Source organism: Thunnus albacares, chromosome 8 (assembly GCF_914725855.1).
Source record: "Thunnus albacares chromosome 8, fThuAlb1.1, whole genome shotgun sequence".
Lineage (NCBI taxonomy): Eukaryota > Metazoa > Chordata > Actinopteri > Scombriformes > Scombridae > Thunnus > Thunnus albacares.
The window spans coordinates 2,892,351-2,919,996 of record NC_058113.1 but is presented as its reverse complement, the minus strand read 5'-3'; the positions used below and the strand labels follow the sequence as shown (position 1 = coordinate 2,919,996).

Below are 27,646 nucleotides of genomic sequence, written 5' to 3'. Positions count from 1 at the left end.
CTCTCTCTATCTTGGTCTGTTTGGATCTGGTCTGTTCTGGTCAGTAAGGTCTCATTATCCTCAAGTCGATTTGGATCCAGGCCTGCCTGTGCTCAGGTTCCTGTTGGACTGAGTGTCTCTTTTTTAAAATGAATGAATGCACATCAGGTCTGGGTTGGCTTTGGCATGGGGTCTGTTTCAGACTGGGTCTAAAATTTTGGACCCATGAAGACCTATACCTCCGTAGTCTTGACAAAAACGTAGTTATATATATTTTGTGTGTATTCGTCCCACGTTATCCTCTTTCTTCTTGTGGTTTCATATTCTAAATGTTTTTGATGTTTACTCTTTGTACACAGTACATTCTTACTGTGTGCATTTACAGATCATAGACTGTGACAAAAATAAAAGTTTCTAGAGGTACTGTGGGATTGATGGATTGGTCCACTACCTCCCACTGACATCTAAGTCTGCGTGATACAGATTATGCAGCAGTCTGAAGCATGACTGGACAGAACTGAACATGTAGAGGAGTGACTGAGTTTTTTGTCATCTTAGCCAGACCAGGATGCTTCCTGCTCCTTTTCCGGTAATGCTTCAATGGATGAGCAGTCCAGATAAATGGGGCCATTCTGGAGTTGGCAGACAACACATCCAAGTTGAGAAACTCAAACTTCAGCCAGTTATGATGTGGCTGGTGACATTTAGCATGAAAAAAATTACAGAATTGTCTGCCTTACAAACTAAATTCTTTAAAAGGCGTGGATTCAAAAAGGTGCTCAAACAAACCTTATTAAGGCTTAGTCACACCAGCATTTCCTGCAGATTTGTATGTTGTCATGTATTCATGCTGTGAACCTACAGTTCTATCTCATCCTGGGGGGAGAGACCTGGAGGCTGTGCAGAACATCTCAATAAATTGAAGTCATTGGACTCATCTCAAAAAAAAAAAAAATTTCTACCATGCCTTCTTTGTGACATGGCTGGCTACTTCATCCTGTTGGAAGTATCCATTTGAAAAAGAATAATTCTTTCTAAGAGGAGAGGATCTTGTCCGTTAAAATGTTTTCTACCGTCAGACTTTTATATTCACTTTATGTGTACTGTACTGTATATATCAATAAAAAATATACTTAATTTGATAAAAACCACCATAAAGACACTGAAGGTGAGAGCCATTCCAGTAAACGGTAGCAGCAGGACACCAAAGAAGTAACCACATCCATGAGCCATGCAGTATCACTCCCAGATACACAGCATGGAAAATCACAAGCACATGTACCTATTCACACACACAAACACACACCCCAAGCTGTGGACAATGGTTTACAGACGTTCAGACATGGTCCTAACTTCAAACAATACACCTAAAGAAACTAAATAAACATCAGCTATCACTTCACACCTTAGGGAAAAAATTATATGCAAAGACAATCTTTGTTAGACACTTTACTTTTATGACTTTGAATGAATGTTTACATGGTTGTAGTCCATACTAATGACCTTGTGATAACTTGACCAGGTGCTGCGATGAACACTGAGAAGCAGACCAGTGTGGCTGCCAGACAATGAGAAACCTGGTTGTTAGATCTAACCTCTGAGCATCATGTTATTTATGAGATGGATCGGCAAGTTCAACTACAAATCACCTACTAATGTTTAACATTCCCCTTATTCTCTGTTTCATCTATGGCACAGCACTGCCTCCCACGATGTGCTCTCCTTACAGCACATAATCTAAATGTGTTACTAATGTATTCCTCTTCAACCATTTATATGATTTTGCCATTGTTAAATAACAATACACTTTTATTTGAATTGAAAGTTAAAGGACAGGTTCACAATTTTTCAAGTTTGTCTTGAAACAACACTCAGGTGTCCATATGAACAGTTTTTAGCATCAAATTTCCTCTTTGTGTTTCCTCGGACAGTGTTTCCTTGTTGAGCTGTGGTGGAAGTATAGTAACAAAAAGAGGGACTTTGGCACTAAAAAGACTGTAATATTGAAAGATATCTACTTGATTTGACTCATTTGGACGCTGAAGCTTCATATTAGCTTCAGATAAACTTTTAAATACATTCTTACACAGAAGGACAGTGAATTTTGTTCCCCATCCCCTTTATTGTAAGTGCATTATGGAGGGACCTTCAAACTTATAAAAACTGTGAACTGGAGTACCATGGTAGCTGAATGGTTACAGTGCAGGCCACATAACCACAATGTCCCTGGTTGGAATCCACCTGCGGACCTTTGTTGCATGTCATACCCCTCTCTCTCCCCCTTGTTTCCTGTCTGCTTCATTGCTGTCAACTGTTGAAAAAAGGCAAAAAATGCCCAAAAACATATATACAGTTGTGCTCATAAGTTTACATATCCTGGTAGAATTTGTGAAATATTGGCCACTTTTTTGGAAAATATGGCTGATTACGCTGAAAACTTTTGTTTTATTTAGGGATAGTGGTCAGGTGAAGCCATTTATTTTCACATAATTGTGTTTGCCCTTTTTAAATCATAATGATAACTACAATCATCAAGTTGACACACACAGGTTCAAATGGCTTTGAAGGGTAAGTTTCCACACTTGTGACTTGTCTTATTATAATTAGTCTGTGTATAAATAGTCAATGAGTTTTTTAGCTCTTGAGAGACCCCTGCACATTTCATCCGGGGCTGCTCTGACTGTACTGGATACTGAGCCATGGGGAAAGCAAAAAAACTGTCAAGGACCTCCGAGAAAAGGGAGTTGAACTTTATAAATCAGGAAAAGGATATAAAAAGATATCCAAAGATTTGAAAATGCCAATCAGTAGTGTTCAAAGTCTGATAAAGAAGTGGAAAATTAAGGGTTTTGTTGATACCAAGTCACAGACAGGTAGAACAACAAAGATTTCAGCCACAAGTGCCAGGAAAATTGTTCAGATTGCAAAGAAAAACCCACATGCAACTTCAGCTGACAGTTGCAGTTTCAAGATGCACAATAAGGAGGTACTTGAACAAAAATGGGCTGCGCTATCAAGTTGCCAGAAAATAGCCATTACTGTGCCAACGCCACAAAACACCCTGCTTACAATATGCCAAACAGCACCTAGACAAGCCTCAAAACTTCTGGAACAAAGTTATTTGGAGTGATGAGACCAAAAATGAGTTTTATGGTCACAACTATAGACACTAGGAATGATACTCATCTTGCAGATTCTGCTAGGGTATGTAAACTTATGAGCACAACTATATATAAAAAATTGTGAACCCGTCCTTTAAGTTTTATTTTATACCTCTGAACCTGTGCTAATATTGTGTTAAAACATGTTATCTCTTGTGTCAAAATGTCTCTCTGAAAGCAAAATATGTCTATGTATGTAACAAGTGATGTCACTAATTACTTCTGCCAATGAGTAAATTGTTAAGTAGCATTAATTCATAAAAGTAATTTGGGCCAATGATGTTGATTTGAAAGGTTCATTTTGCATTAGTTATATCTTAACACAACACTTACTGATCGCAGCTATGGCAAAGGATCAGAAGCATTGAGGCTGTTATCAGTTAGCAAAAACATTAGGAACCACTGACTGTATATAAATATGGACGACATGATGTGACGTGACGTGGACTTCCTACTGCTATGCAAAAGTGAAGCCAAAATATCTCCTTTACAGGAGCTGCCATCTTGCTTGTGTGACGTCATTTGGAGCCAGAGTCTACGCAGTAGAGTCAGGCGGTGGGATGATGGCCTGCGGGACATGCCCCTTCAGCAGTCCTGCCACCTGACGGAGGTTTAAGAGTGGCTGTCACAGCTGTCAATCATGACGCCACACCCCCTTTTTATATTGTCAAATAACTAATTAAAAACAAACTTATCAGAAAAATGAGCACTTGGACAAACATCAGCATGTGAAAAACTACCTAAAATGACAGAAACCATCTTTGGGAAAAATTAAATTGACGTGTACTTTAGTTTGGCTCATGTCCCATCCACTAACATGGAGAGGGCGGGATTTATGACCTATACTGCAGCCAGCCACCACGGGGCGATTGAGATGTTTCAGTCTAGTTGATCTGGTTAAATCCCTGGTTACCATGGTAACAAGTGTAGCAAGTGTGGTTTGATAGAATTGCAAAGTGGGAGGGGCAGCTGGTTCTGGAAGTGTTTGTCTTCCATTCCGCAGTTCTTTAAATAATAAACTTGATGTTACAAACTACAATGTAACAGGGACTGTCAAGGATAATGGTTTTATATTTTACTTTTATTACAGTTTTTATTATTTTATTTATAATCATTTTAATTATTTCAACTTTGTTTATAAGAAATCAAATTTTATCTATCATTTTGGTGGATGGGTCTATATATTGACCTGCTGACAAAAAACAGGTATGGCCAACTAACAAACAGGTTTTGTCAATGTTTTTTGGGTCATTATGTTCTAAATAACAGAGTTTTCTTTTTGGGAGACAAATGTCAGTGTTCTGGTACAATAGTTGATCCTGAGAAGTGTATGAAGTGTTTTGGTTGCATTACATTTGCATGAATTTTGGATGTAAGATTAACTGAGCAGAGCTGCATGCTGGTAAAGAGAAAAAGTTTTTAAAAATTGTTAATTTGTTTTTTAAAGGATTGTGATGAAGATATGTGGTGAGTGGGACATTTTTTGGTATAAAAATAATCTTGTCAGTACTGTCTGGTGGACAAAGTATGTAATAGAGACTTATAAACATATCTTTGACATTTCTTATCAGCCTACAGATGCGCAAATTGTGAAATTTTGCAAAAAATATTGGTATATTGATATATAAACTAGGCCAGTATATCCATCAGGCTACAAAACAAAACTTTAAACAAATTATCTCACTTGTGGAGCTGATCAGTTATGTGCGACTGTTTATTCAGACAGAATGTGAAGCGATGCAATGCAATTACATACAAAGTCAATGCCAAAATGTGAGTAGACACAAATTTGCTCGGGGCGGCATGAAATAACACAAGTAGACATAAATTTGTGTTTGCCAAGTTGAAAATGTTTAAACTTTAGCTAAAAATCTGCATGTATCACAGGGCTTAATGAATGTATTTCAAAAACTTACAGAGAGGAGAGGGAAAAAGGGAGAGGAACTGGAGGGAAATAACAGAAAGAACCAGAGTCTCTGGTGAGTTCTGAGTTCAGTCAGAGGCTGAACTGAACACAAACACACACAAACTCTCCCACAGACATGGTCAGTGCATCCATTGCTTGCCAACTTAAAGCAAATGAACAGTAATGTATTTTGGCTGTTTGGGGCGAATTAACACAAGTGATCCAGTGGCCAAACCATAGACTGTAAAAAAATAATGGATGTAACCACCGTGACATCACCCATAGACTTGTTGACTCCCGTTTTGAAGCATTGTATTTGACCGTCACCATCTTGGATTTTTGGAGCCAGAAGTGACCATATTTGAACGAGAGGGTGGAGCTGACCCTAATGTTAGCTGCTAGCTTGGTTAGCACAGTGCATTTACAATCTATGGTTAACTGCAATAATGCTAATGCTAGTTCTCGTAAGCAAAAAACAGGCTTAAAACCATTAAAACAAAATGTACTTACCAGAATAAAAATGAACATCCGACTCCTTAGAGGGTCTTTTAGTACAACCAAACATTGAACAAGACTTTTTTAGGGGACCAAAATGTTACAGTGAACTTTCATACACACTGAAATAGCGACAGCTACGGCTATGCCTATATTCTGTGAATCTGGGGTTACGCTATGGTCACGTTACCTAACCAATGTTGTCGCTGTGGCAGCAACTTGCCTGTGATGGCACCCACCAGTCACTCAAAGTGGCTATGCCTTTAATTATGCATAACTTTAAGCTTTAATAAAATTTAAATGGGTGAGTTATATAAAAATTCACCCCCTGTATGGTTGTCATGAAAGGGGAAATTAGCTATAGAGACCAAAACCATTTTTTGTACCAGGCTGTAAACATGTTTATTTCTGCTGTAAAGTTGGGCATTTTAACATGGGGGTCTATGGGGACTGACTCACTTTTGGAGCCACCCTCAAGTGGCCATTTGAGGAACTGCAGTTTTTGGCACTTCCGCATTGGCTTCATTTTTCAGCCACTACAAAGCGTTGTACACCGGGACAGTGGAAAAGGGTAATTTGTGAAATTCCTATTTCCTGATGAAGTCCATTCTAATCTACAGCTATGGCACAACTGTTCCTAAAGTAGAATCATTATCATTTGTCTTCTTGTGTTGATACAGTGATAACTCACAGATTCATTAACCAGTTATCACATTAATATCTACAGCGCTGTATCTTGACAGCTGCCCAGTGAAGCTCACCTGACAGATTCGGATGGCATTGTCCAGAACCGTCTTGGTATCAGTGGTGTAGTCGCTGCATGGCAGCTGGGCGTGGCTGAAGTGGGCCTGTAGCAGCAGGTGGGTCTTGGTGTGGGCGCTGTCGTAGGAGTGGGGGTTGACCTGCAGGGGGAGCTGCTGAGCCAGCTGGCTGTTCAGCTGGTCCTCGTTGTGTCTGACGGGCAGCTCGGCGTATTCCTCCGCATCCTGAGAGACAGAGATCAAAAGTGAAACAGGAAGTCTGAAGCATAGTGCCGTCAGACCTTTTTAATCCAAGCATCTGTACAGCTGCATTTACCTCCCCGTGCTCTCTGGTTTTCCCTACATGGAAAACCAGCTGTCCCCCTTCTTCACCAAAGACTGCGGGAGAATGTTTTCAGCAGGCCTGCTGACCTACAAACCCTGCACATCTGCTTATAAAAATCTACCAAGGGATGAAACAATATTTTGAGTTCTTTAAATTCTTTGAAGTAAATTTTCTAGAATGCCAGATATTGAATGAGAATGATGCAGTGATATACACTGGGTAGGTAAAATGATAATAATGGGCCATCCCTCTCCTCTTTGTGCTGAGGTTGTGTGTTCAGTCTTGTTTGTGGTTGTTTTACAGAGAGATGCGCAGACACGCATGGCTCCTCTCCCCTAATTCACTCCAGTTCAACTCTGGTTAATGTAGTCCCATCAACAGGCTGTGCTGGGGGCATTTGTCACAGTCACACCCCCCTCCCCTGGCTGGGACTGTTAAGGCTTCATCCATCACTGGCCAAAGCCAGTGTTTTAAAAGCCAGGACCTGAAAAAGGACCTGAACAGGGTGGGGGCTGAGGTGAGGGATAGGAACAGGAATCATCTCTGAATGATTTATTTTTCAGTGCCGCTGTGTCTGCATATGGATGTGATGGAGAAAAAGACTATAGATCTTTAAGCAGACATCATAACCAACAACTCCACACCATTTCACTCCCCTCTAGTAGTAACATTTACAGAGACAGAAGAGGGGGGATCTGATGGAAGCTTTGAAGCAGTAATTGCAGAGAGAAAAGCTAAGCAAACAAAACAAGAGGCAGGAACACACAGCTGAGACCCACTGTGGGGGTCAGGTCCACAGTACAACTGCTACAGAAATAAATGTGTTCTAGTCTTACAAAATTATATACATATATATACATAAAATTATATATATATATATATACATACATATATATACATATACATAAAATTATATTTATATATATATATATATATATATATATATGTGTGTGTGTGTGTGTGTGTGTGGAAAAAGACAGGACACTGGCTTGCCGCTATTTAGAAAAAGCTCTTCATTCTCTTTTTTACTTTTTTGCTCTTGTTTGTTAGTATTGAGAGTCAATTAAATGATAGACAGAAAAATTTTAATACCCAGACTTATTAGGGATGGTGTTGTGTTCCCAGATCTCCGCAATTAATAATTACCTTGGTGAGTACAAAGTTATTAGAGTATTACCAATGAGAATGATAAGATTATTGGAGATGTGTCTTTGTGCTTTCATCACAGCATTTGTAGACATTGGTGCCCTTTGGGTTGCCACCTCGATGAGCACCAATGACCTTTCGGCCACTGCTCTGAGCAGCAGCCTCCACAACTAAGGTCCTGAACATGGCCCACCCAGATTCCATGTCCCCGACCTCGCCCAGGAGGCAGGAGAAACTTCTCCGGAGGAGGGAGTTGAAGACCTCACTGCTGAACTTGACTGGGGACATTGTCGGAAGGAACACTTTGAGGATCTCCTAAACCCCATCGTCATGCCCTTTGTGGAAGAGGCAGAGTTGGATAACTTGGGGGACGCCTCACTTATATCCCTGGGAGAGGTCTCTGAGGTAGTCAAAAAGCTCCTCAGTAGCAAGGCGCTGGGTGTGGATGGGATTCACCCTAAGATGCTGAAGGCTCTGGACATTGTTGGGCTGTCATGGCTGGCATGCCTCTTCAGTGTCGCATGGAGATCAGGGACAGTGGCTGTGGACTGGCAGACTGGGGTAGTGGTTCTCATTTTCAAGAAAGGGGACCAGGGGGATCACACTACACAGTCTGCTGGGAAAAGCTTATACCAGGGCGCTGGAGAGGAGGCTCCGGCTGATTGTCAAACCTCAGATTCAGGAGGAAAAATGCGGATTCTGTCCTGGCCGTGGACAGTGGACCAGCTCTTCACCCTTTCAAGGACACTTGAGTGGTCATGGGAGTTCGCACATCCAGTCTACATGTGCTTTGTGGACTTGGCTTACGACCATACCCCTTGGTGCACCTTGTGGGCCATTTGGTCCTTGTATAACCACAGTGAAAGCTGTGTCCGCATTCTCAGCAGTGAGTCAAACTCGTTCTCAGTTGGTGTTGGGCTCCGCCAGGGTTGTCCCTTGTCATCAATTCCGTTTGTGATTTTCATGGACAGAATCTCAAGGCGTGGGAGGGGAGTGTCCGGTTTGGGGACCTCAGGCTTTGCTTCTCTGCTTTCTGCAGATGATGTGGTTCTGTTGGCCTCAACACACTGTCACCTCCAGCAGGCATTGGGATGGTTTGCAGCCAAATGTGAAGCGGTCGGGACGAGAGTCAGCACCCCCAAATCTGAGGCCATGGTGCTAAGCCTGAAAAAGGTGGACTGCTCCCTCTGGGTTGGGAGTGAGTTGCTGCTCCAAGTGAAGGAGTTCAAGTATCTCTGGGTCTTGTTCATGCGTGAGGGTAAGATAGAGCATGAAGATGACAGGCAGATCAGTGCAGCATCAGCACTAATGCAGGCGTTGTACTTTGCCATTGTGGTGAAGAAAGAGCTGACCCAGAGGGCAAAACTGTTAATTTACCTGTTGGTCTATGTCCCAACCCTCACCTATGCTCACGAATTTTAGGTAGTGACTGAAAGAATGAGACTGCAGATATAAGCGACCCAAAAGAGTTGTGACGGTGTCTGGGCTCAGCCTTAGAGATAGGGCAAGGAGCTCAGACATCCGGGGGAGCTCGGAGTAGTGCTGCTAATTCTGTCGCATCAAAAGAAACCAGCTGAGATGGTCTGGGCACCTGATTAGGATGTCTCCTGGACATCTCCCTCTGGAGGTGTTCCAGGCACGTCCAACTGACAGGAGGCCCCAGGGCAGACCCAGAACACTCTGGAGGGACTACATATCTCTCCTGGCCTGGGAACGCCTTGGGATCCCCTAGGAGGAGGGCATTACTGGTGTGAGGGATGTGTGGGTTTCCTTACTCAGTCTGATGCCACCGCAACCTGGTCCCGGATTAGTGGTGGAAAATAGATGGATGGACCATTATGCCAGGTTTCCTCTTTTGATGTACTGTATGTAAGCAAGTTTGTATATAACAACACATTTGACTGTCTTCTTTGACAATGTTTTTCTTTGGTGCAGTCTGACATCACTATGAGAAAACTGCCTTCTTCAGAAACAGAGGACACATACAGCAGGATAGTAAACAGAGACAAAGACAGGCTGAGTGGTGTGTAGTGCTCAGAGAGAAAAACAAGTGTGTAAGGAGGGAGATGGTGGTGTAGCGAGGTGTGGGTGTTGCTCATTAGTGGCCACGCTGCAGCAATTAGGGGGAACTGGAGGAGCATGCCAGTGCTTTGTAGCTAACAGAGGTGGAGTGGATGGGGCGGCAGGGTTACTGGCCTATTGTAGTGCAGCTTGTTGGGGGGGAGGCAGCCAGGCATGGCATGCTTTGGTCTGCTTCCAACTACATGTGTGCAAAGGAGAGTGATGTTAACTGCCTCAGAGTATCCTCCCCTCCATATGTTAGCATCATTATTGAAGTCAGGTTCAACCACTGAACACACTGACTGGACTTACTACCTTATGGTAAAAATATTAACATGATAATAATGTAATACAAAAAAAAGGCTCAATAACATCTAAAAATACCCAAGTAATCATTTAACCACATTGTGAAATTATTTCTTCATGGCATAAAAAGCTGTCTTAATGAATCATTAAGCCTTCTGTGGATTATTTTTCTCCAAACACTATAATATTCTGCCAGTGGTGTGAAATAAAGCCTACTGCAGTTTTTTTTAATTTCCACTGGGGCAAACATTCAAAGGATAAGGCTTGCTTTATGTTAGCAAATCCAAAGCCTGATATTTCTTATTCCTCTGTGCCATAGGGCTCCACTGTTGTCCTAAAACTAGTAAAAATAAATCAGTGATCTACACTGTTGCACTGGGTGACATGTTCCTTCATTACCACGGACACACACGCTATAGTTTATTTTAAAATCAATCCCACACACACTATCCTGCTGCTAGAAGCACTCAGTGCACCAAATGTGTAAAATCCACCTCTGAAAATAGTCCTCAACATAGATACTATTTCCTCCTGTTTGAGTAACAACTAAAAACTGTGGTGACCACCTGTTTTTTTAAACATTAAACTATGTTTTTGAGGCATTTCTAAAGATTGACATTTTTATAGGAACTAATGTGTTGGAGCTGAGATATACGCTCAGATGGATTAACACATTGTTGGTCATGGTCTTTTTATGGGATTTTTTTAAAACTCTGCCATGGTTTTGAATAACAGAAAATCTTTTTAATTTGTTTGAAAGTTTTATTTTGTCTTTCGGCATTTTTACTTTAAATGCAGTAGTGACAGTGTAAGAGACAGACCAGAGAAAGGGGTATGGCATGTAACAAAGGTCCTTGGGTGGGATCAAACCGGGCATGTTGAAGTTATGAGATATGAGATGCACCTTAACCACCAGGAAGCCTGAAGTTTTTTTTTTATCTTTAATCTGCAACTGGATCCAGATCTGTATCAGAATGTTAACATTGACATGTGGCATTTATTAAATGTAAGCACAGGCTTTTGCGATATCCTGCTTACTAACAAAAACAGGACATTATAGTAACTCAACTTGCCGATCTGCACCAAGAAGATGACTTCAAACAAGTTTATTTTTCACTCAATTTATTTGTTATAATATTATTTGTTATAAAATCTGATTTTAGAACTCAATGGTAAACTTCCTAACTTGATATATTTTTTGTTGAATTTTTTGTTTATGAATCATAACAGGCAAATACACTCTATAAACCCACTGAAAGCAGTAGTAAGAATGAGTTTTCTTGACACAGTATGTCATCGCCCCCCTTCAGTGAAAGGTGTGAAACCACTATGTCTTGTGTTGACCCCACCAATCAGGAGCCGGGAGTGTGGATGACCTCACCACTGGGACGCACAAGGTCAATCGGTAAATGGGAGAGGGCGACAGATCACACTAAACCCCCATACTGAGAAGAGTTAATGAAGCTCAGACAAAGGTGCTAATTTGAGAGGAGGGAGTAAAGCATGTGAGTGTATACTTTTGTGCGTCTGTGTGTGTGTGCACTAATGTACCTTGATGTGCCAAAAAGAGAAGAATATCACAAAATATGTTACTGATCACAGTTTCTTGGTGGAAAAGTTGCAAGAATACTGTGTCATGTCTTTCAAACAGCAAAGATTTCCAGCTTGCCAGATACTGGGGCTAAAAAAGATGCTAAAGTGTGTACTGGCTCAAAACAATTTATTTAACAACAAATTCTTGTTTATATCCAACAAAATAAATATTTAGAGCACTGTACTAAAATAAGTGCAGTCTTATTATTTTATTTGCACTTATAACTAATTTTCCTTACAGACATTTAATTGGAAACAAATTTGAGGAAAACAGTTCTGTTTAATTTGTCTGACTCTCACTTAGCACACATGTACCTGTGCATGCACATAGCAAAAAGACTTCCCACATCCTGAGCTAAAGTGAAAGAAAGTGTACTGAAACAGCCTGCAGGTCTGACTGTGTATAGGTGTGTCTCAAAATACAACAGTATGAATGGCAGACTCTGTAGCTTGAAAATTTAACCAGAAAATAATGTGCAGAGTCTGATCCAAGTCAACTTTGGCTCAAATCTTCTGATCTGGTCCTGTCCTATGTTGTTTCAGTTTGCAGGGCTTTAGTGTGTGTCCTCATGCTCTGCAGAGACTATTACTACAGTGCATTCCTTAGATCATTATTCTATTTTCTGTCACTGACCTTACGTGAATCAGAAGTCTTGCCTTTGCTTGTAGGCACCAAAGCTTAAATAATCCAACTCTTCTCAGCTTGGTCTTAATGTAGAGTTAGACCAGGCAGGACTTTTGCCGCCTCAGTAACATCAATGCAACAGACAGCACCGAAGCTTGATTATCAATTTCTAAATGAAAGCATCAAGCACAATGTGCATAGCTGATGATTAGTGTTACTTAAATTAGATCTTAATTAGTAGATGACTTACACACCATCATGCAGGTAAGCTAATTTTGGTATTCTGAGAGTCTTACAAATAATAGGGTCTCTTACTAGAGACAAAGAGGTCAATAACATCAAAAAGTCCAGTTCACGGGAGCATGAATGTGTTCACTAGATGTACGTTTATTAGATTTTGAGACATCTTAGTAAAAGGTATTGACTCCCATACGTTTTCCCAAAAGATATTTTTGGAGTAATGTACTTATGTACCTGTACAATTTTTCATCAAATATTAAGCTTCAGCGAGAGAGAGCAGAGGTGCTGTGTGAAAGAGAAAAGAACAAGACGAGATGTGTCACAATCTGTGTGATTCAGTTCAACAGGTGACATGAGTGTGACTGGTTGATTGATCACTTTGTATGTTTGCTTTGTGGTAATAAATCAGAGCAGCACATCGCAATGCTGCTTTACATCTACTAGACAATCTTTATGAAACTGTAGTAAAACAACATCTATTCAGCCTTCATCACACCTCCCAGTGAGGGAACCGCTATTGAAAGTGGTCGTTTTGGCCTGATCATGGCATGAGACGAAAGGTCACAAGGTCAACACACACATAAGACCTATCTTCATCTTCACCATAAATATCCACAGAAACTGGATAGTTTACTGTGGATATTCATGGTGAAGGCACAGATATTTGCGGACACCAAATATTGATTTCATCTAGGTTTCTTCTGTTTACTCAACTTTGTATGAAGTTAACTGATAAATAAAAACTATTCATGGCATTATTTTTGAAAGCATCTGTGTGAGCTTCTGCACAGTACTGTATAAAAACTTTGTCATTGATAAGGTGCACTTATTAAGTGGTGACAGAGCAAACGTGTCCGTATGTCCACAGTGTGAAACTCACCGTCAGGATGGAGAGCAGCTCATGGATGGGCAACTCAGCCCTCAGTCGCTCTTTAAACATGCGGATAGTCTGGTGTTTCAGGTAGTAATATGAGGCGATGCGGCCGTAAGTCAGTGGCTCAATGGTTGAATCATCCTACAGCATCAATAGAAACAACAAATTAACTTGATTTCACGTTAGTCATTTTACAGACTACATAACTGCTTGAAAAAAAAAATACACACACCTCTTTTATCTCCATGCAGTAAGAGCACTCCAGGTCCCGCAGGCTTCTCTCCACCAGGTTGGACAGGTATTTATTGATGGACTCGTGGCTGATGTCTTCTAGGCTGTAATAACTACAAAAGCATAAGACCAAAGGTGTGATTAAAGAAAAGACAATAACTTTATGTAAAGAGACAGAGGGAAGTCCATTTGACATTTTGTGCATTTTTTCTATTAAACTGAGTACTTATGTTGTTGTCCACGCTTCATGGTTGAATCATTGCATTGCTTTTATCTCCTTCTCTCAACAACCTTTGGAAAGGAAGGGATAAATACTGTTGGACATATTTAAGATGTGCTGAGTGATGAAAAGCTAAATCCAGCAGATTGGTTACTACAGCGGAGTCCAGATAGCCAGAAGCCAAGCTGGGTATATTTTCAACTGCTGAAGTAAATCAGTTGGTATGAGCCCACACTGCCACATGTTGTGCATGTAAACAGTTTCATTGACTGGAGTTTCCTTGACTGAGGTTTTCTCTCCTTAGTTATGTGACACTGATGAAGGTTTAACATTAATTGATTGAATCACATGTGCTTATATGACCATCTGATAGACAACACATAAAAAAATGGTAGAAAATATTAATATTAGGTGAGAGTCCTGTACGGTGAGAGTCCTGTACGCACTTTTGTGCTACAGAAGAAAAGGTCCAGCTGAATGGAAAATGGCCAGCCCTCACCAGCAAATGATTCCCAGGTTAGACTATTATTACCTGAAGTAAGACAACCAGTGGCCAAAATGGGTTCCATGCTCAGCTCTGTTTCGTAAGAGTTACCACATGAGGCTCAGCAGAAGTGTAATCAAAGACAATCTTCATTAGCTCATAATGCCAATATTTGTGCATGGTGTGTGCGAGCCAAATAAAAGAGCAAAGGAAACCTGGCATTGCTTTATTAAAAGCTGATAGAAACAGATGCTAAACTCTTGAAGGTATGTTTGCTAGGGGGAATAACCTGTGTACATTTGAATGGAAGAAATATAAAATATGTTTTGGCGAAACTGTTGAACTATTGAACTGTGGTTATCTGGGTCCAGGTAGCAGCAGGCTAGGTAAGGTACCCTAAAAGTTCTTTTCCCTAGCCATGGCCTCCAGCTCCTCCAAGGGGGTCCCAAGAAGTTCCCTGGCCAGATGGGATTTATAATCACTCAGTATGCTCTGGATGTGCCTTGTGGTCTCCTCCTGGTTGGATGTACTTGGAATACTTCCACAGATATGCAGCCATGGCTAAACCTGATCAGAAACCCGAACCAGCTGACTCCTTTCAATGACAAGGAGCAGAAGTTCTACTGTGAGCTGCCTTTGGATGTCTGAGCTTATCACTCTGGCTGCATTCGAAACCACCTACTATACTAGCAGTGCATACTGATTTGGCCAAATTGTAGCATGTAGTGTGCAGTATGCAAACAAAAGCAAAATCTGCAGTATGCCAAAAATACCCAGATGTCATGCTGATTTGGAAAAAATGTATGATGAAACTACAGATTAATGCATTTTAAGATTTATCAGACACCAAACCACTAACCAACCAAGTGTGCGCTGGAGCTAACACGTTGATGAAGCCATCAACATACGCAAAAAGCAGAGACCAAACCTGACGCCACTGTACTTGGCACTCAACTCCCCGGCTGCACCTTGAGATTCTGCATAGAATCATCAGAATTGCTGACAAAGCACAACTCCAGAGGAAACCAACATCCACTGAGAAGGGCTTCAGTTCCTGCTCAGAGCTATGGCTCCAGTTATACAAGGACCGAATGGCTCTGAGGGACACTGTCATAATCCTTCTCCAACACCACAAGACACATGTAGACTGGATTGCAAGACTGGATGCATCATTGCAAGGCTAAAGAGTTTGTCCACTGTTCAATGACCTGGTTGAACTAGGCACTATTTTTATTTAATGCTGTGTTGTCCATTGATCACAACATTCTGGTCTTCTGTCCAAACACAGATTGAGAAATTTCTTGGCATTAAAATAATAATGGATCCAAAACAATGTATTCTTTTTGCTAGCTTCTCATCTGGCCAAAATGCTACATTGTTGAAATATCAGGTTGTATACTGCGCTCCTTTTAATCTTGCATGCTTGGCTCCATTCATGTCCATCAAACTATCAATGTGGTAAGAAACTACTATCCAGTTTTCCTTATGAGAGATTATCCCATGTATTACAAGAAACTTAAGATGAGTTTGAGAAAGAATTGTCTCCCCTTAGCATTTTGATTGTGAGTGATCTGTAATAATCTTTATTGGAAAAGACTGAGGTTATTGAGCTTACTAAGCATACTATACTTTGTTAAACTGTGCTTGTGTTCTAGTATTTCTCTCTGTTTTTCTGTGGGAAACTTTTGTAGGCTCCCTCTTGTTTTGTGATGGCTGGATGGGAGGAAGCATATGAAAAGTTGCTTTCTGTTTTGAATGTATAAAGCCAGGGGGATCAACCAACATTAGCCACGGCCATTGACTGAACATTCTGAAAACAAACTGTACCCAAGAAGAGCTTAAAGTTGTAGAGAAAAGTACAAAAATGAATCATGGAAAGGATGAATACCAATAAGTCAGTTAACAGGTGGAGGAGGAATATTAGATGGAGGTTATTTTAAAGTTGTCTTCATAATGCATGCAAAATTGCCCACTTCGCATATTACATTAACCCAAATGATATCTTCATCATCATCATACAAAATCATTTATCGTGCAGCTGGGAGCAGGTTGGAGGAAATCACATTCACACTGCCGTACTGGAGCAGCAGTTGAGGCGGGTGATGGCCATATTTAATGTGTGTTTAATGTTAAGTATTTCTTTCATTCCCATTGCTCCACATGTTAACAGCGTGCAGTCCTGAGCGCTGAATGTGTTTATTACTGAACACATTTTACAGGTCTTTACCGGTGGCATGGCCTGTCTGATTAAGTCATGGCCATTAGCATCATCACTATTAGGCTCCTGATGGCGCAGGGAGTCGGCCTGCAGACATTTACGATACCCATGGGACCCCGTGTGTGTGTGTATCTGTGTATGTGTGTGTGTGTGTGTGTGTGGGTGGGGGGGATCAAAGCCTGAGAGAAGTAATGATAGATTAGCTGTTCAGATATAAAACACAGCTGCATGGAGACAATGGTGTCAGGGGATTTGCACATTCATATGCAACATTTAAGACATTCAGTATTCTTGCATGTAACATGAAGCTGAATTTAAGGGTGCTGATATTAAACAACTGTTGTTTAAAGAGCATGCAATAAAGGCAAAATATGTTGGTCACACTGCAACCAAATTCTGTTTTGATTTATTAAAATGTCTGTGGGTTTAAATGCATGTAATGTAATACAAAAAATACAGTCAGTCCCATCTACTTATGTGAATGGGATCATTGTATGTTATTTTCGTTTCTTGCTTTATGGTTAAGTCTTACCTAATGTACAGAATCTCTTAAAACCACTACAGTTACATCAAAATAAGACTGAAGCAATAAAAAACAAAGGGGACTTATACGTCCAGGGGTATCTTATGGTGTTGCTGTGGTCCATCTGGTCCAAGTATAACAAAAATGAGAGTTCTGTTTGCATGTAAGTTAAGCGCATTCTTAGTGAGGGTGTCCTTTGACACTGATTTGCTGATTGTGATATCAATGGACAGAATCTCTGGGTGCAACTGTGGAGTGGAGAGTTTCCAGTTTTGACATTTAGTAAATGTAAGTTGATTGATCTAATAATACTTCTGAACTTTTACCTAAGTACATTTTTGAATGCAGGACTTTTACTTTTAACATAGTCTTGTTAGTGTTGTATTATTAGTTCAAAGATTTAAGTACTTTATCTACCACCACCACTACCAACATTCTCAATTAGAGAAAGAGTGAAAATTCAGTGCGAAGGAGGCCCCATGACTGAGTTTGCCTAGGGCCCCCAAATCACTAAATCCACCCCTGATGGCAGTGACCCGTCCACATATGTTCCAACCCTCACCTACAAGCATGAGGTTTGTGGAGTGACCATTGATACTAGTGGCTGAAATGAGTGTCTTTTGCAGGGTGTCTGGGCACATGGGTGAAGAGTTCAGACATAAAACCACTCCTGATTTGTTGAAGTGGTTCAGGCATCTGATCAGGATACCTCTTAGACACCTCCACCTCCATGTGGAGGTATTCCAGGTACATCTAAATTGAAGGAGGAGAGCCTGGGCCAGACCCAGAACAAACTTGAAGGATTATACTGTAATGTCCCATTTGACCTGGGAATGCCTTCATTTAGTGCAGGAGGAAGTAGCCCAAGAGAAGGGTGGGCATAGGATAAGTAGAAGAAAATGGATGGATGGATGTGGATTTAATTTGATGTAATTTTCATGACTTTTAAGGACCTGCAGATAATGAAGATTATTGTAAAGTACTGTATATATGTTGTCATGTTGTAAAAAGCTCACATTACAAGTATGGGCATTCATTAGCAGTCAGTACTGACTCAGTGATTGAGTAATAGCACTATTGTTAAAAAGAATAAAAATACAGTACTAATTCTACTACTACTAATACTACTGGTGATATTACTTCCACTAATAAGCTTGTAATGGTAGCAGTAGAGGCACTAGTGTTCTTTTCGTGGGTCACAGCACTGTTAGAGAGATTTAAACTATTTTGTTAAATTATAGGAAGAGATGGAAAGGTTAGTAGAGATGCAGTAGGGGGATAATATCAAAGGTCCTGGACCAAATTCAAAACCAGGATATTGTGTTTACATGGTCTGTATTAACCAAAAGATAATCAGAAATGTTGTTTGAGACTTTTCCACAATACAGTCCTGGTGGAATACCAAATGCGTGTCATTGTTTTGATGAAAATGGTCAGACACTGAATATAGGCATAAAGTCTTAGCTTTAATCCCAAATGATCAGTATCAAGTTACAGAGACCTGTATTGGTAGAATCCTACAGCCAGGCCGCAGTCATGAGCTGAATGGTAAATGTGCGCTGACAGCCGTGTAAATACCAACAGGCTGGAATGTTCTGGAATGGTCTCTGTCTACACAGCAGATGTTTGACTGAAGAGCACTGCTCTCCTCTAACCAGGTTGTGACAATCAGCCAAGAATGTGTGTGTCTATGTGTATTTGCTTTAGTTTTGCTCTGCATGAACTGCTGTTCTTGTTAATGATGTGAGGTGTGAGCAGGTTTTTCCTGACCTGGGGTTCATCACCAGTCGTCTGAAGAAGTAAGTCCAGGTGATGTAGTCCATTGCGTCCTGCTTGGACGCGATGGTTCCTGCAGCAATCTCAGCATTCAGATGGTCTGACAGCACACTGAGGAGGCTGAGGATACAACATACAATCATCACAGACTACCTTACACAGAGAGGAGATGAGCATGTTTGTGGACTAGATTGATGTAGAACAGGTGGGATTGTCATTATTTACAGCCTACAGGTGGTGTACCCATGTTTGTTTAATGCTAAGTAAATATTCTTGCTTGTAAAGGCAGCAAGATCCTCAGTCTTTTATACAATGCTGTGAGAATATAAACAAGACAGCAGGCATGTGACTGTTACCTGGACTCAACAGGGAAAGGCTCGTAGAGGAACTTCTTGTAGAAATCCTTCTTAATGTCGTGGACGAGGATGACTGCTTTGCCCTGGTCATCAAACTGAGGTCGACCTGCTCGCCCCATCATCTGCAGAACATCTACACACACAGCACATAAACACAGTAAAGAGAACTGCATCTTGACTCAATGCTCCATATTCATGAAATAACCTATAAATACAGGGTGACTTTTTGTTGTCACCAATTCTGTTCCAGGATTTGAATCAGAATCCAAAATTTAACTACAGCTTTTTTTAAATTATTGTTCCTTGCTGCCTTGTGGCCTTGCTTCTGGCACCAGTATAAATAAGTCTTTCCCTCAGTGTATTTACAAAGTTTAATTGTTGCTTAAAATACACGATTATAATGTAAACTTCTGTTATGTGATGGTAGGTTAACAACCTACAGGACTGGGCTGTGTACCTGTAATGGGGTAGTCCACATAGCGCCGGGATTTTCCATCATAGTATTCAGTTCCCTTGACAACCACCAGGTGAGCAGGGAAGTTCACCCCCCAGGCCAGAGTACTGGTGGCAATCAAAACCTGAGAAAACAGGCGAGAAACGACAAACATTTGGATAAACTTGGTACATATTAAATGAACGAAAAATATACGAGAACTGAAATTTATATGGAATGAAAATATCAAAATGTATTCAGTTATGTGTAGTTTAAGCGTAATGCAAGTGTTGAGAAAAACATGGGTATTATGTAAATGTATATACAGTCCATCTACCAATCTATCAAGAGTGTGCTTATGTCTGCTTAAGAATTTACCATTATGTGCTACTGCAGGTGAACACATCTTTAGAGGGAAGTTATTATACAAATATTTCAAGGAATTTTACGTTTTTCTCTCAGGTTAATAACATTGACATTGACATGATGAAGCTGAGTTGGTCAATCACGGTGAATGACGGGGTGGTTAGAGAAATACATATGGGAACTAAAATAGTGCACTCAGTGGAGCGCAGATCTTCACCAGGTATGTTTGGGGGCCTATTCTCAGTTTCCTTTAAGATGCATAGAACAGTGTAATGGTGTTGTAAGAGAGCATCCTTCTGGGTTTGCCTATCTGTATAAACTTAATAAGGAACCAATAAATGGAACGATAAGTCCAAACTTCTAAATTTAAACATGTTTATTTATTTAGAACATTTTGTTATAACACACACCACACAATAAAACCCCTCCCTACCTCCCTCTGCCCTCCCAAACAAAGAAGAGTCGAATGTCACTCAATTGTCCCTTCTGGCTCCCTTACAGCAAAGATGGCAGCGAAGCTAACAAAGACAGGGATTTATTCATCTGGTATCATGTTTAACTTTAATGGATCATAACATATTGGCTATGGGATTAATCTCCAGATGCTCTGGTTCAAGATGAGACCAAACTTTTCTAAGGATGTCAGTTTTTGAGCCACGACAAAGGCCAAAATGTGGCCTGGAACAGACTAGGTAGCCTTGTTTTTAGCCCAGCCAATTGCTGGACATGCCTTTTGCTCACTTGCTCACATGCCTGGTTAAGAGGAGTGAGGAGTCAGTAGTCAATGGCAGTATAAAATGTGTTATAAAATAGGTTTTTAAACAATTGTCAATCCCTGCAACCACAAGAGATCCTTGAGAATAAAATCATAAATGTGTAAAAAAATGTAAGGCTGACGGGTCTGGTAGTATGTGAGATTAGCTGCAGACACACACAGACACATGGACACACACAACGTGTGATCATGTATTTACTTTTGTGTATTTTGTTGAAGTGATACAAATTTAAATATCCAAATAAAATTACAATTGTTTTGAGACCAAGGAAAGGATGTTAAGAGCTATCCACAAAAAACTGTACTGATCATTTTTGAAATAAAGTGTAAATTGCACAACATTGATATTACTAATATCAAGGGTACTCAGCATTTTCTAGACAGAAGTCAAGCCTGGTGTACAGGGTGAGGTCGTACCTGGATCTTGCAGTTGACAAACAGCTCCTCCACAGTCTTTCTGTCTCTCTCGTGCAGGCCGGCGTGATGCATGCCGATCCCGAAGGCCAGTGTTAGCTTCAGGTTGGAGTCCCTTACCGTGGCAATGATCGCTTCGATCTACAGGCAATCCAAAGCACAGACAATTACAAATCTGTGTCAGTCACAGATCAACTTACAAACTGATTGAATGCTGAGGACAGATCTGCCAAACCATGCCACTGTAAACTATACAGATCAGAGGCGCTAAAGGTAGAATTACTTAAAAATAGTGAGCTGCATGAGTTGCCCATTGTACAAACCAAATCAGCTCAGATCAGCTTAAGATATGTATGATTTCAGATTACCACAGAGATCCATCAGCCCCCAAACACTTGGTTCATCATGTTAAAAATGTCAGCCACACCATCAAATATGTATCTATCTACTACACTGTAACAGTAACAGTGTTGTCAATCACCTCTGCCATTTTGCCACCATGCTTATGTCTCTTTGTAAGCCAAAAAGGTAAAAACAAGAGCATGGGACTGACTTGAGATGCAGTTGCCATGTTTTGTCAGTATGCTAAGGAAAGACACAATACCAGACACAGTACAGTATGGTTTGCCCATTACTGTTTTTTCCAGGACAATACTAATATTCCTGGAAAATGATGATAGCAGAAACTAACTTTTCCAAAACTAGAGGTAACGAGTGATTTATCATCAAATGTAAACTTGTCAGGGTGCAAAACTCAACAAAAACAGGTTACATACAGTAGCATCTGCCCACGGCACACCCACAGCCACATGTTATTCAATTGCAGACATGTGGCTGAGTTGCACAGTTCTCCTCTGGTATCAGTAGGACGGTGCATCTTGTCTTGTACTATACAGATCTAACATCTTTCAGCCAACACAAACAGCTTCTGGATTGAAGGATAAAAAAAAAGTGTAACCTGAGCTTTGCCAGAGAAAACATGGCTAGAGGTTGAAGTCAGTGGAGCAGAGCTGCACTAAAGGAGTAGACAGAGATGTTCACAACGCTGACGTCTGGTCTAAATATTTTTCTTCTTTGGATTTCAAAAAATATATCCTTTGAAGCTACAGACTGGAAAAAGACTCTTAAAAATGTTTAAAATGTTGTTTTGTCGCACAGGACGCATGAAACATCTGTGTTTTGAATTTCATTTTTCTAAATCTTTCAGTTCAGCAGTAAATTTAAGTCTTAAACACAACCATAGTACCAAAGCAAGAGTAACCATTTCAAACAGCATAAAATGCAATGTGTCCTTCAAATATTCAAACTAATCAATTCACAAACAGGATATGAGGTAATTCAAGAGAATGGAAAGGGAGAGTGAAGATCCAGCCCAGAGAGCAGGAGCGGGGGAGGGGGAAGGGGGGGGGTTCAGGCAGCAGCAGAGGGAAGAAAGAGCTGTCAGGTCAGAGAGGGGATTCGGGGCAGTGGGTGACCCCCGGTGAGAGTTAAGCAGCTATCACCAGAAGCCTGTCAGTCAAACAGCAGGGAGCTGAGCTGCTACACGGGCCAGCGCAGAAGAAGCAGCAGGCGGCCGCATACATCAGCGGAACACACACAGAGGCCGGGGACGCTCTGCGCACACATAAAGAAACTGGGCCTATGTTATAAGGCTGTACATATTTGCATTGAGGCAGGGTATCTGCAGGCTTCAGGAAAGCAAATTCAGGACGCTGGAACAGTTGTCCATGTGTCATTTTTAAACCTGAATGTATCATGGTAAAATGAATAACGCTCCAGGTACAATTACAGTAAACAGATGGTAATGATTGAAATGATGGTCAGGAAGTGATTTTTTCCACTGGCTTTTCACTATTTCTGCCAAATCATAGACAAGATTAGGTATCATTTCCAACAAAAGATCAGGCCTCAACCTGTATGGAGCTACAAAACAAGAACCTTTTGTGTCATAGAGCAATATAGAAGATTTATTACCACATTGGACACAGTGAACAGCTCAGTGATGCTTTGCCAAAATGACAGTTTTCCTATGTCTCAAATATACTGATCAACTTCAACTGAATTTAAGACAGATTCAACCTTTGCTTATTTAGTGTTAAACAGGTAATTAAAATGCATGTTGGCACTGGACTGGTGCATGACAAAGCAGTTCTAGTAGTTGCTGGTTTTTGGACGTTTTTTTGTATTTTTCTGGGTATTGTATTTTATTATTACCAAGTCGACAGTAGAGAATGGACAGGAAATGAGGGGGGAGAGAGATGAAGATGACATGACATGACATGCAACAAAAGGTCAAAATTGGGATGCTGTGGTTCATGAGTACCACCTTTTACCCTTAAAGAACCCCCATTTCTAGCTGGTCTTTAGCTTGCATGCAGAATAGTTCCGAGCTCTGTAGTACTGTAAGTTTAAGTGTTTTTAAAACTGTATAAGATGGCAAAGACAAACAAACTCGCAAAACTGAAATATGTTTGAGCTGGTCTTGGTCCAATTATGATGTGGTGTGGATGCATCCTATTTTGCAGGCTTACTCCCATGAGAATCAAAATGAGTGCTATTGGTTGCCGCTCCTATACATCAAAGGACGTTCAAAGTTGGAAATTATAAGTTGAAACTCTCTGAACTCCTCTATGTTGTGCTGCTGGGCCCCTTTTTCACTGTGAGTCTCTGCAACTGGTGTCAGCATGTGTACTGATGGCAAATCCACAATGACTGGCATCCTGACACTTCTCTGGTCTTGGAGTCTGTATGTGTGAGCAAAGTGTTACACAAATATAAAATATATAAATAATATATAATATATAAAAATATAAAATACAGTCTAATGGCAGACAAGAGTATATATACCTGACGTAGACTCTACTAGTGCTGGTTGAAATTGTATTCAACACTGATAACCTTGTATCTGACAGATTCAACAATGAATTCTGCTTTATTTTCAATCCCATTAATAAAGGGCACATGAATGATTAAAGATGGAAGGTAATGTTTTATGTGGCTGGGCGTCTTTTACACTTTCAATAAAAATAACAGAGCTGACATTAAAGTATTATAAAATGTTCTTTACTCTCAAATCCGCATGCACACACACACACATGCAAACAGACATGGGAACAAACGGAATAAACAGTCCATTAGCGGATGAATAATTTACGTGATTCATTTGTGCCATGTTGCTGTTCTCTATCTGTGTGTGTGCGTGTGTCGACATGCATGTTGAGGTGATTACAGTCCATGCTCTGTCAGGCCTGGAGCCATTTGCTCCCATCTCATCTTGAACTGATCCTAAAGTATGCAGAGACAATATAATGGAGGATGACACAAGCTTTTCCGGCAAAGTTGGGTTGAATTCCATCTGTAATTACGCTTAAACCAGCAATTACACAGAGATACGGAGGGAGAGCAAAAGGGGCGGTCGTGAAAATACGCAAGACGTGGTGGACGTGCATTAGAATGAAAAGCAATCACACAGCTACTGTACATGAAGGTGGATTTTCTCATTTCTGCTGTGGACAACTGTTACATTTTGCAGTAGCTGCTGCGTGTTAGCGTACCTCTCTCTCATCTTGATGTAGCCACTGTTTGGGGTTGTCCTCTGTGGCCAGGTAAGCAATGAGGTCCAGGGCGGTCAGTCGAGTTTGCCGTCGGGATGAGACAAAGATCAGCACTGGCTTGGCTGGGGAGTGGCTGCGTATTGCTGGGAAGATAAGTTCAAAATATATACATTCTTTTATTCTGTATATGTTATTTTTTTGAGAAGTTTTTGAGAAGTAAAACAAATGTTAACATAACTGTTGTTAAATTATTTTGCCATGCTGCAATGATGCATGAAGCTAGTGTTAAACATTGCTCTTTACTGTGAAAAAAACAAAAAAAACAGACAAAACACACATACTCACACACACAAACACACATGACCGCAATTATTTGCACCTACAATATGACACATCACACGGTGTAGTTAATGGGTTTTCTCTGTCTGATATCCATTCAGTACTATCAACTAAATGGAAATTAGGTTTATTTCTATGGAGAAACTGTAACAAAACAAAAAAAGAAAAAAAAGGAAAGAAAGAAAGTAGCGTGTGCAAAAGGTTTGTATACCCCTAGTGTGATCATGTGTGTCGGTGAGACATTTGTGATCAACATTTCATATCTTATGCTGGTCAGATCTCATATTAAGGTTGTTGCTCGATTTCTGAAAAGTTAGTACTGTTTTAAATTGTAGTAATTTTGCAGTTCTCAACAAAATCATCTCACTTGATTGCAGAATGTAGTATGTACTCAAATCTACACTTGTTTAAATGTGCATAAAACATGTATATTGTTTGTACAATACGTGGAAGTTGAGCAGTACCTTTATAGGGGTTTTTTCCTGTCTTTATTCAAGAGTGTGGTCTTTTCAATTTGAGAACATGATTTCTTGATTTCACATTCAGATTTTGTTATTCTTTCCCTCAAATCCTTCCCTCGCTCTCAAATAGCCTCTGCTTGTGTTTAGACTTGCTCTGCTTCTGCTCTAACTGTATGCTTTCACTCAGATATATTGTTGCTTGCACAGATTTCCTGCTCCAGCTTCAGTCCTTCTCCTCACACTCAGGCTGCTTCTGTGCACTTGTGAAACGTCTGCTCTCAAATTTCTACTCTGCTCTTGGATTTTTTTGTGCAACAACCCTGTCAAAATTCCCCAACCGACAGAATGCCAGGTGTTGTGTTGACCAATGAAATGATCCCTGCCTCCTTGCGGGCACGTTCTCTTTACTTTTCAGTGTCCCATATGGGCGGTTACTCTTTAATCGGGTTCATCCACTCCCACCCTCCAGGGCTTTATTAAATGTACTTCCCTTGCTTTCTTTATGACTTTTGGAATAAAAGGACAGTTATATATATACCAGTGTCCGTACTTTTTCTTTTACTATAATAGCTACATATAATAGTAGCTGTATAGCACACCCATCGGTGTGATAGAGGAGAAACTCAGGAGCTGGAGTCTAGCAGATTGCCGAAGTCAAGGACCTCAAGTAAGTTTTTTACTTTAATGGTGCTATTACTTCCTTCAAATTGAATTGGTTAAGACATATTTGTGGCACAAGAATATATCCATAATATGTTTGGCTTTCAAGTGTTTTCTTTCAATAATAAATGGTAAACAGCATTTAAAGAAAAGGAAAACACTTTGATATAACTACACAATATAAAACCTTAATGTGTTAGCTAGCGTTAGTTGCTTTTGCTGTTGGTACTTGTCCCATTCCTAAACACTGAAATACAGATGAAAAAAAGAAACATTGGCATCCATTTTGTTGTTAGTTGCCTAGCAACAGTGTTTATGTAATGTACAACACTGGAAAACCAAACATAATATCATGGATGATATATCCATATACCTTGGAAGGTGGGCTTATTCATGGTGGCCATGCGGGGGCAGTAGTGCTGTCCTGGGAAACCCTGGATGTGAACCTCCAGCGGGACGGGCCGAACAGAAGGACGGAAGTTAAACAAACCCACCTGTTACACAGACACGAGGGGAGGAGGGGAGAAAGAGAAAAAAAAAAGGAGAAGAGATTTAATGTGCGCAGCTGGCAACATGAAGCCCCATCTGGCTGTAATGTGAACTGTCTGTCACTGTCACTGAGGCGCTGAGCAGCAGCCCACTGCATGGTGGACTATATGGTGTTCAAACTGTGCCACGTCCACTGTGTTTAATGTGTGGTGATGTCGTGCAGCAGTGTCTGAATAGCATTGGAAGCAAAGTGTGCTATAGAATGTTGTGATGAGTGTTTTGCATTGTTTAGCGTGTACTATGTTCAGATGTCTTAAAAGCCTGGATAATGGATTGGGCAGCTACAAATCTAATGGCTCAGTCAAAACAGCAGCCAACCAGTCAGATTTATGGATGGCAGACAGCCAATCCAGTTTGCCAACACTCCGTAAAGCTTTGGCAGCAGAGAAAAAGTTAAGCTACAATATTCTGAAATGTGTCTGTGATGATAAAAAATATGATTAATACCTAGAGAGGTTACTATAATTTGATAATATATTGGTGTTGCCAAAAGACCAAAACAGGAACAAAGAATCATTGTAATTTGAGGGGTAATCACTGTATATCGGAACGAGAGTAAAAGTGTAAAGCCCTGCTAGGAGCACCTACAGGCTGCAATCTCCATAACAACCCACAATGATAACCTACTGGATGGACTGAACAACACAATAAAGATTTTATCATTAGTAGTGGGACTGTGCATTTTGTCCTGAGGGTGGCACTAGGGATCATTACATGTCTTAATTAAAATAAGCACATTTTGGCACTTGCATAAGTTCAAGTGTCCTGTATGGAAAAGGGTTCATCTGCTAATATTTCTAGTGTACAAGCGGATA

General features: G+C 40.5%; 1 protein-coding gene across 1 annotated transcript in view; it reads right to left on the bottom strand.

Annotated features, from left to right (window-relative positions):
* The window catches only part of ascc3 (activating signal cointegrator 1 complex subunit 3), a 175,498-nt gene that overhangs the window by 10,980 nt on the left and 136,872 nt on the right, over nucleotides 1-27,646 (bottom strand). The window contains exons 29-37 of the mRNA XM_044358139.1: nucleotides 26,656-26,776; nucleotides 24,823-24,965; nucleotides 21,272-21,409; nucleotides 19,738-19,858; nucleotides 19,281-19,413; nucleotides 18,919-19,044; nucleotides 13,705-13,816; nucleotides 13,479-13,613; nucleotides 6,303-6,527 (exon numbers count right to left, since the gene is read on the bottom strand). Coding sequence (XP_044214074.1) covers nucleotides 6,303-6,527; nucleotides 13,479-13,613; nucleotides 13,705-13,816; nucleotides 18,919-19,044; nucleotides 19,281-19,413; nucleotides 19,738-19,858; nucleotides 21,272-21,409; nucleotides 24,823-24,965; nucleotides 26,656-26,776 — 1,254 coding nt within the window. The remainder of the gene's footprint in view (nucleotides 1-6,302; nucleotides 6,528-13,478; nucleotides 13,614-13,704; nucleotides 13,817-18,918; nucleotides 19,045-19,280; nucleotides 19,414-19,737; nucleotides 19,859-21,271; nucleotides 21,410-24,822; nucleotides 24,966-26,655; nucleotides 26,777-27,646) is intronic.